Source organism: Lycium ferocissimum, chromosome 8, assembly GCF_029784015.1.
Source record: "Lycium ferocissimum isolate CSIRO_LF1 chromosome 8, AGI_CSIRO_Lferr_CH_V1, whole genome shotgun sequence".
In the NCBI taxonomy this organism is placed as follows: domain Eukaryota; kingdom Viridiplantae; phylum Streptophyta; class Magnoliopsida; order Solanales; family Solanaceae; genus Lycium; species Lycium ferocissimum.
The window spans coordinates 27988687-27997377 of record NC_081349.1 but is presented as its reverse complement, the minus strand read 5'-3'; the positions used below and the strand labels follow the sequence as shown (position 1 = coordinate 27997377).

General features: G+C 33.3%; 2 protein-coding genes across 5 annotated transcripts; both read left to right on the top strand.

The window, feature by feature from the left end:
- The first annotated feature begins 216 nt into the window (after window positions 1–216).
- On the top strand, window positions 217–4866 carry LOC132067807 (uncharacterized). 4 transcript variants are annotated; one of them, XM_059461148.1, is made up of 6 exons: window positions 217–394; window positions 983–1059; window positions 2056–2152; window positions 2607–3750; window positions 3857–4407; window positions 4500–4866. In XM_059461148.1, the coding sequence occupies exons 3-6, from the start codon at window positions 2088–2090 to the stop codon at window positions 4606–4608; spliced, it is 1869 nt and encodes a 622-aa protein (XP_059317131.1). In that variant the 5' UTR covers window positions 217–394; window positions 983–1059; window positions 2056–2087; the 3' UTR covers window positions 4609–4866. The 4 variants fall into 4 exon arrangements, with proteins under 4 accessions (XP_059317131.1, XP_059317130.1, XP_059317129.1 ...); XM_059461147.1 differs by having other exon boundaries at window positions 217–443; XM_059461146.1 differs by having other exon boundaries at window positions 217–443; window positions 2537–3750.
- A 126-nt stretch (window positions 4867–4992) lies between these two features.
- Window positions 4993–7642, top strand: LOC132067809 (uncharacterized). Its single transcript, XM_059461150.1, has 4 exons — window positions 4993–6060; window positions 6165–6229; window positions 6374–6440; window positions 7156–7642. Exons 1-4 carry the CDS (start codon window positions 5775–5777, stop codon window positions 7311–7313), a joined length of 576 nt encoding a protein of 191 aa, XP_059317133.1. The 5' UTR covers window positions 4993–5774; the 3' UTR covers window positions 7314–7642.
- Window positions 7643–8691: the final 1049 nt, after the last annotated feature.

Below are 8691 nucleotides of genomic sequence, written 5' to 3'. Positions count from 1 at the left end.
ATATTCTTAAGGAATGTCCTTAAGTGAACATTTATTGTATTCCATGCTATCTTCTCATAATTGAGATGTAATTACCAAGGATAATATGAGAAAAGGATAATTAATTTTATATAATGATAAATATTTTGAGATAACTATTTAAAAATCACGACAGATAATATGAGACGAGTACACGTATGTTTGTATATGTATAAATTTTGAGATAGAGAAGAGTTGACCTTTTTGGTGTATAGCTGTGTGTTAATGTTTGCTGGCTTCCCACTCTCTCTTCTTCTTTCTTGTTAACTTAAACTCTTTTCTGTCACATTCATTGTCTTTCTTAACTTACTCTCTCTCTCTCTCTCTCTATTTCTATGCTATCCTCAAAGTACAAATCAAAAGACATGATCTGAATGTAATATTACTACTTACCAACTTCATCTTCTTCACAACAAGACAAAGAGGTTTCCTTGTCTTCTCCAAATCATTTTTTTTGTTTTTGTTTTTGGAAGTTTCAAATGTGTTAAGGATCTTGGTATTGATATGCTTATTTAGTTTAATTTTGTAATTTGGATTTAACTTTTCATGTCAAAGATTGTTTTTTTTTTTTGAAGTATTTAAGTTCTTGTTATGTCTTTAATCTTGATGGAATTTTGGTGTTTTTATGCTTATTTAATTTAATTTTGCTATTGGGTTTGTAATTTTCATGGCAAAGATTGGATTTTTATTTATTTATTTATTTTTTATATTTCATGTTTTTTATTTTTTGTTTTTTTGGAAGTATTGAAGTTCTAGTTATGTCTTTAATCTTGATGGGATATTGTGTTTTTATGCTTTGCAGTGATTGATATGCTTATTTAGTTTAATTTTGCAATTGGGTTTTTTTTTTTTTTTTTTTTTTTTTTTTTTTTTTTTTTGTATTTCTTGATTTTTTTTTGGGAGTGTTTAAGTTGTAGTTATGTTTTAAATCTTGATGGAACTTGGTGTTTTTTTGTTTTTGCAGTGAAACACAGAAGCAGAAGTTTGTTATAAAAGTAAAAGGGATAAAGAGGAGAATTCTTTTGATCCACTTTTAGCCAGGTAAAGTTATATGTTAATCATTTGGTTACAATCATTTGATTAAATAATTAACAGCCTTTTTTTTTATATTACTACTTGTTTATGGATTTTTTGAGGTTGTGAATTTTCTCGGGATCCGATGACAACCTGTCAGAATGTATTATTGTAGAGAAATCTTTTCTTCTTTTTAACTTTTTATGATTTGTTGTTAAAGAATTAGTACTAGATCTAGTTAGAAATTATTAAGTAATTGAGCTAAAGAACAAAATGGATGGTGGTGATTGATCTTTTGTACAAATTTTTCAAAATGGTGACCATTTCTTGTCTTTTACTTCAAAAATGGACAAAGTTAAAGATTCCAGGCAGGTTGGTAATTAGACCATAAATTCACTATTCAATTGACAGGACAAGAATTTAAATTAAAGTATGTCTTTGAAAAGACAAAATAAAGATGAGGTGTGAGTGAATTCACTTTGTTTTTATTTCAAATTATTGGCATCTTTTCATTGAGATGATACCTTTCGTTTCCTTGAGTTTCTGCAAAAGTGGGAATTTTTTGTTACAGAATATCAATTGTTCATCAGTTCATTTAAAGAATTCCAATGGCGAATTCAGGGTTCGTGTTCTGCTCATTATGTATGTGCCTATTTTTTTCACACATACATATATAGTCCCAGCTAGATGCAGTAGATTCTGTCGAACCCATTTTGTCTAGTCTAGATCCGCCACTGAACAAGTCATTAAACTTTGCAGGTTGATTTATGTTAAATAGTGGTATCTAATCCGACCCCAACTTGTTTTGGACTGAGATATAGTTGTTCTTGTTGTAGTGTCATCTCAGACCTGTTGAATGCTAAGTTTTCTTCCTGTTGTATTCTTGGCCATTATCGGTATTCATTAACGATTAGTGTTGTTTGGCCTTTTAAGTAATAGCAGTTTTTACTCTTGATTCTGGGAGATTGCAGGAGCTTTCAGCCAATGTTTTTAAATGTATTCTTGAAATTTATGTTGAAACAGGTATCTGAGCTGTTTTTCTTCGTGACTATTGGATGTTTGCTTCACAGCTTTTGAGAATTCTCCAGTCTCTGCCAGCTGATGTAAACCATGAAAGCCGGTAAGTGTACAAACTCTGTTTCTTCTTAATGCTGCAGCTGCTTTAGCATTGCAGTTTCTTTGTATTTGGAAAAATAAGTATACGTGAAGGCAAATAAAGGATCCATGTAATGTAACATAGCATTGATCGAATGTATGTGTTTTTATATTTTAGTTTCAAGTCATAAGGATTTCCAATCTGATGCATCATTTTTCCTGAATAGCTTTCCTTTCTTCCTTTGTCTGGGGACTCCAGATTCACTTGATAGATGTCAAGATGTTTTATTCTGTTCTAGTACTCAGTCTATTTCTTGATATCCTTACTTAGAGAGTTAGTCGATGGATTTTAATATTAGTATTCCTACAAAACTTGATCCTTGCATTGAAAAGTTAAATTCGACTGCAGATAATCCTCTGTTTTGTGATTCAACACTAGTCTCTGTGCATGATTCTAAAACATTTGAATGCAACAACAGCGTCTTTGACGACACAGCTGAAGAGAAGCCTACAATGAAGGAAAATCAGAATGGTATATTAAATCATTCAAATGGCTACAAGGAGGAAGATTCTTTAGGTTTTCCTGCAAATGACTTTGCAAATTCAAATGTCCATGACAATATCGAAGATCCTTTGGCATGCGACAGCGAAGATGGGAATGAATTCTGGAAAGTTCCTGAACTTGATCACTCTATATTTTTTGACAACAACAATGAAATTAGGGCTTCAAATGTGAGCGACGATCAAAATGTAGACATGTCCAAGATAATCGGTGACAAGAGAAGTGGAAATCCTTTTGCCTGTGATATTCCCTCAAGTGAAACAAATGAAATTGATTCTGCAAGTGTGATGGATGATCAAAACGGAGGCTTGTCAAATATCATCAATAGCAAGAGAGGTGGAAATCCATTTGAATGTGATACAAAAGATAGAGATCAGCCATGGAATATTCCAGAATATAGCTCCATGATTGTTGATTTCCTTGATGACAAAGAAACTGAAGCCATCGACTCTGATTCACCTTTTACCTCTCACTTGGAGCTGTTTGAGAATAACACACATTTATATTCTGATAAAGGTGTCACTGATCATGATCTGCCTGAATTGTCAGTTTGCTACAGAGAGAATAACTTTAACATTGTTAAAGATATATGCATGGACGAGGGTGTACCTGCAGTGGATAAAGTTCTAACTGAAAGCTGGAAAGATGATCTACTTAGCACGTCTGTTTCTGTTGCTGCTGATGAAGAACAGCAGAGCAACACAAGGGAAAGCATCGATATGGGGTCCGTCCCTGCATCTGTATCGAAAGATTCATCTTTTGAAGTTGCCAAGAACATTGCCGTGACTCATGATACAGAAAAAGAAGTTGCTGGAGCACTTGTTCCAAATGGTTTCAAACCTTCCCTAGAGAATAATGCCAACAAAGATGCTGACAAGGATTCTTATCTGGAGGATTTGATGATGATTTTTGGTTCAAAATGTACTACAAATGGGAAAGCTACTAATGCATCAGAAAAACCATCATCTCCTAATAACGCTGTTCCTTTGGAAGAGTCCAATATAAAGAATTCTCAAAGAGCTAACTCTGATGGCGATCAATCTGCACCGCAACTTGATCAGGTCTGTTCCCATTATGCTTGCAAATTCGCCTACAAATTAGGTGTATGTTCTTCGGACACGTTCTTCTGGTTGATAATATCTAGGGATTTTCTTTCTTGTACCGCAGATGTCTTTTGAGCAAGCAACTTTGAAAAGCCAAACTGCAGTTTCTGCAGCTGATGAGACAAACAACAAGGGTTCAGCTTCCCACTTATTTAACAATAGCAAAGAGGGAGCTGGAGCTAGTATTTTTGACGTCAACCTTCCCAAGCCAGAATCAACAAAAAGCATGGAGGATGGTGTTGAAAAGTTGCCTGAAGATTCTCTCAAGTCAAAGGTCATCTCCGTTCACAAGGATGGGAATTTGGATGATGTTTCAGCTGCTAGTCAAGTTCATTCTGCTAAAAGCGTGGACAGTACAGCTGGCAATGTGCCCGAAAAGTCCCTTGAATCCCAAACTGTGACTAATCTTGAAGATAAACTCGCTGGTAATTTCCCACCAGGCAGCCAAGGTCATTTTGTTGATGGAGAAGAAAGTTTTGCTGATGGAGAGGCAAGTTTTGCTGCAATTCCTGCATCAGGTTCTATTACTTACTCAGGGCCTATAGCATATTCTGGGAGCGTCTCTCTCCGATCCGATTGCAGCACTACCAGTGCCAGATCATTTGCCTTCCCAGTGTAATACGTTGCTACTTCTCATGCTATCCTTTTCCTTTTCAAGTTAATACTGATTTTAGTAGCTTGTGATTAACATTTTCCTTCTTTTGCAGCTTACAAAATGAATGGAATAGCAGTCCAGTAAGAATGGCAAAGGCAGAACGGAGGCGTTTACGGAAACAAAAGGGTTGGAGGCAGGGCCTTCTGTGTTGTAGATTCTAAATTCTTATTCTTTTTCAATTTATAAGGTTTTTAGTTAAAGAATATACATAACCAGACCTTAAATCTTGAACCTTTGGAGTATGGTAAGTATACATGTTGATATTCACTTAGGGGTGGCAATGCTATTCTTGGTAGGATTTAAAGGGCTTTGAGTTTGTTTTATTAAAGACATGGAGGCTGATGATGTAAACCCTTTTGTTACATTTTTGTTCTCCTTATAAAATCTGTCCTATATACTCATGTTTAATGCCCCTTGTTACTAATTGTGAGAGATTCTTCTTGTTCTTTGCAATCTTAGACACGTAATTCTTTTCAAATGTGGGCCATAATTTGTTTGAAGAAACAAAGCCCACCTATTTTCTTGGAAATGGCCGATTGAGCAAGGCCCAAGCCCTCCCTAAACGTTTGTCTTTTGACTCTTTTGGTCAAGGACTTGAGTCAAATGTTTGCAATATTTTTGCCTTTTTTTCTTTTCTTTCTAAAGGTTCATTGAGCATTAAATTTGGGCAAAATTCATGAATACCACTTTTCAAGATTGTAATTAACGAATAGCAACTTCATGGAGTTTCAAAATTCACATGTGAAACTGAAACTTAAAACTCCAGAACACTATCATGGAAGTCTTATTTGTGGAATTTGAAATTGCATGACAATTGCTATTTTTAAAAGACAAGGCCTCACAAATGGCCAGCGGATGCTATTTTTATAGAAAATTGTCCTCGAATGTCCACTTATTATTTAGGACAGTTTAGCAACCAAGAGGCATGCCAAAATTCACATTGTCATATCATAAATTCAATTTTGATGGCCTAATGACTGCTGTTTAATTAAGCCTTTCTAATGCATCATGGTGGTTTTAGAGCTCCCTATCGACGAGAGAGTCATTTTTAGAGATTGAACTCGAAATCTTAGATTAAAAATTAAGGAACTTGTATCATTTCACCACATCATTCACTACTATTGCAAGTGAACTTTTAGTTTTTCCAAAATAACTTAAATTAAATTATCACTTTGGGTTTGCTAGACAAACATACGTGAAGAAATGTATCAATTTTGTCAGCATATAACCTCTTTTTATTGTGGTCCTACAAAGGGTAGGATGTTAGGTAACACAAAATCAAACCAAATGGTGTGAAGGTTCCTAAAAAGGCAAAACTCAAAAAAATATGGATTTTTACACCTACTTTAATATTTTTGGAACTCTGAATAGTTTGTGCTTTGTGTATGTCTTTTTCTCTCTTCTTTTCATTGGATTCTGTGGGCTTTTACCTTGCTTTCCTTGTTCTTTGACTCTTATAAATTGCAAGTTTCATTTCCAAATGAATAACACTTTCATTTTAAGTTTCATCAAATTAACCATAACTATGCAAATCATCAGATTCATCTCTGCTCTACTCATTTGTTTCTCATTGTTCATGTTATATCCATTTTCATCTGCTGCTCCACTGTTAGGTAATTCATCATTTTTCTTTCTATCTTAGTCTTTTTTTTCCCTTTCTTTTTTAGTTTCTTGCTTTATATTTCATGCTAACTTCATTGTATTGTAATTTTGGCAGATCATGAAGTGAAGGTGACTATACCTTCAAGTCCTAGGAAGCTGAAGTTCAACGAACAGCCAAATGTAATGACTTTTGTTTTGTATATATTTCTTATTTTTTTTTCTCTTCCTGAATATAAACTAGGAAGCCCTTTTCTTTCTTTTAATATATTTCAGTATATAGTTGTGTTTTCTCATGTAAATGACATATTTTTTTGTGTGAAGCAGGTGAAAAGCAATGGAGATAAAATGAATTTGGTCCCATTCAACACTGCAAAACAAGCTTCATTAACAGGTACATGTATATAATTTATTTATTGATTATTATTATTATTATTATTATCAATTTAATTAATCTTGAGCAATAGCAACATTTATTGGTTTCATGCATGACATATATGTTCATATCTAAGATAAATAATGCAGTACTTAAGTTCCTTCCATGAAAACTGAAAAGTACTGCAGGACTTTATGGCCGAAAAGTTTAAGTTTTTTGAAGAATCAATCTACTTTGACTAACTAACTAAGCTTTCCATTGATATGCTGATATTCCATAATTTCATGTGATGTCTTTAGTATAATATTATATGGTGTAGTATCTTAAAGTACGCAACTTATGTTTCGATTTGTCTACATTTTGACTTAGCAGTTTAACTAGTTCGATTTGTCTACTTTTTGACCAACTTACCACCTAAAAGTATGTAATTACTCTCAATTCCTACTATATCTTATAAAGTTTTTGCACAACCCTTAAAAAGACACTAATAATAGTTTTAATTATAAAAATATTTGTCTATACTTATCTTTAATTAGACATCGTCTCACTTAATCAACACTAACAAATATGATGAAATAATAAGGGTGCCTTTAGGTGATATAATACATAACAAACGGCCTTCTAATTTTCTAAAACATGCATGAAATATTCTTAAACAAATTCATCAGCTTATCAAAGTTACTAATATTTAGCACGGAAGAGAGTTGTTACTAATATATTATGACATGTCCAGGTAAAGAACATGAGCCAGAAGGTGCAAAATGGGTGCATGCAAGAAAAGGAACAAGGCAAGAATGGATTGAAGGGAAAGATACATCTGAGTTCTTTACAATGGACTATCATTGGGTTAGAAGACGACGTCCCATACATAACAAGTCTATTCGCCCATGAAATGACGATCTCAAACTAGTTGGAATCGGCTTTTAGTTACTTTTATTGGTGATTCTCAACAGTAACAATTATGCTTTAATCTCAAATTAGTTGAGATCGACTGTATCAATCCTCAATATAGTACCGTATAGTGATTCCCATTATTCAGTATAAAAAATAGTTTTTGGGAATACAATTTTGACTTAGGAAAATGAAGTGTGTTTTGTTGTATATTAGGAGTTTGTTGTAAGAATATGAGGATTATGTCGTGTTGTACCTTTGTTTATGGCCGACATTAAACCCTAACTTTTGGTACTAACAAGAAAAACCCTACCACCTTTCTGTTTTGAGTTTTGAGTTTTGAGTTTTGAGCTTGTTCCAAGGGGACATTTTTTGTTTATTATACAATGTGTACAATTTATTTAAGGCAGTCAAATTAATTTTCTCAAGCCCCAATATATTGAGATTTGGTGTCACACCTTACAAGCCATTTTTTAATTTTAGTTTTCCTCGAAAGACAAGTTTTCCGTACATCAGGCGCATGAATGTAGTATCTGGCCATGAGAGATGTTTAACTAATCCTTGAAAATTGCAAACTATGTCCATTATAAAACTGAGTAAATTTGCTTTTATATTTCCAAGTTCTAAGTTTCCAATGCAAAGTGGGTGCAACTTGGTTTAAAAGCAAAGCTAGTACTGTTTCATCCCAGTGATTTAAAATTTTATGGGTCAACCTTAAGATTAAAGGTGTAAACCCGTCATATTTTAAAAGTTATGGGTTCATGTCTACTATTTATTGCGTTTTAATAAATTTTTACACAAAATTTTTTTCTCCGCGTCGAAAGTTGGGGGTTCAATGGAACCCCGACCTAGCATGCTAGATCCGCCACTGAGTAAACTGCTAGAAAACATGAAATTAGCTATGAAATTTGTCGGTAACCTCCATCTAACTCGTCTTTAAGTAGCTCCTAACTAATTGAATTTTCTTATAATCCGTCACTAATCTTTAGCTAAATTTAATTAGCATGAGATTTTTGTTGTTTAGCTACGGAATTGTTTCCGTCGCTAATTTCTTGTTTTCTAGTAGTGAGTATTCTTCTTCCTAGATTATTCCTCTTGTATTTAGCTTATGAATAATGTTACGCCCCTTTGATCTCAAATATTAATCGTTTTAATAAAATGAACTTGTTTCACAAAATATATATTAATCGTTTCGTCTCATTAATCACTTTCTTTTAATTTGCATATATATATATATATATATATAAGGGACAATCCAATGATTTTTGTAGTCCTTAGTTGCATCTCAACTATTTAGTTTAGCATCTTGCTAATCAAAAGAAGAGTTCTTCCAAATTTGCCTTTGTATTTGCTATTTATTGCATGATATTCAAAATAT

Excerpts from the sequence above, each read along its gene's own strand:
- LOC132067809 (XM_059461150.1), top strand. The coding sequence starts at position 5,775 with ATGGATTTTTACACCTACTTTAATATTTTTGGAACTCTGAATAGTTTG. Across the intron at positions 6,061-6,164 it reads ATCTGCTGCTCCACTGTTAG|ATCATGAAGTGAAGGTGACT; the intron begins GTAATTCATCAT and ends TAATTTTGGCAG. Across the intron at positions 6,441-7,155 it reads AAAACAAGCTTCATTAACAG|GTAAAGAACATGAGCCAGAA; the intron begins GTACATGTATAT and ends TGACATGTCCAG.
- LOC132067807 (XM_059461146.1), top strand. Across the intron at positions 3,751-3,856 it reads CTGCACCGCAACTTGATCAG|ATGTCTTTTGAGCAAGCAAC; the intron begins GTCTGTTCCCAT and ends CTTGTACCGCAG. Across the intron at positions 4,408-4,499 it reads AGATCATTTGCCTTCCCAGT|CTTACAAAATGAATGGAATA; the intron begins GTAATACGTTGC and ends CTTCTTTTGCAG.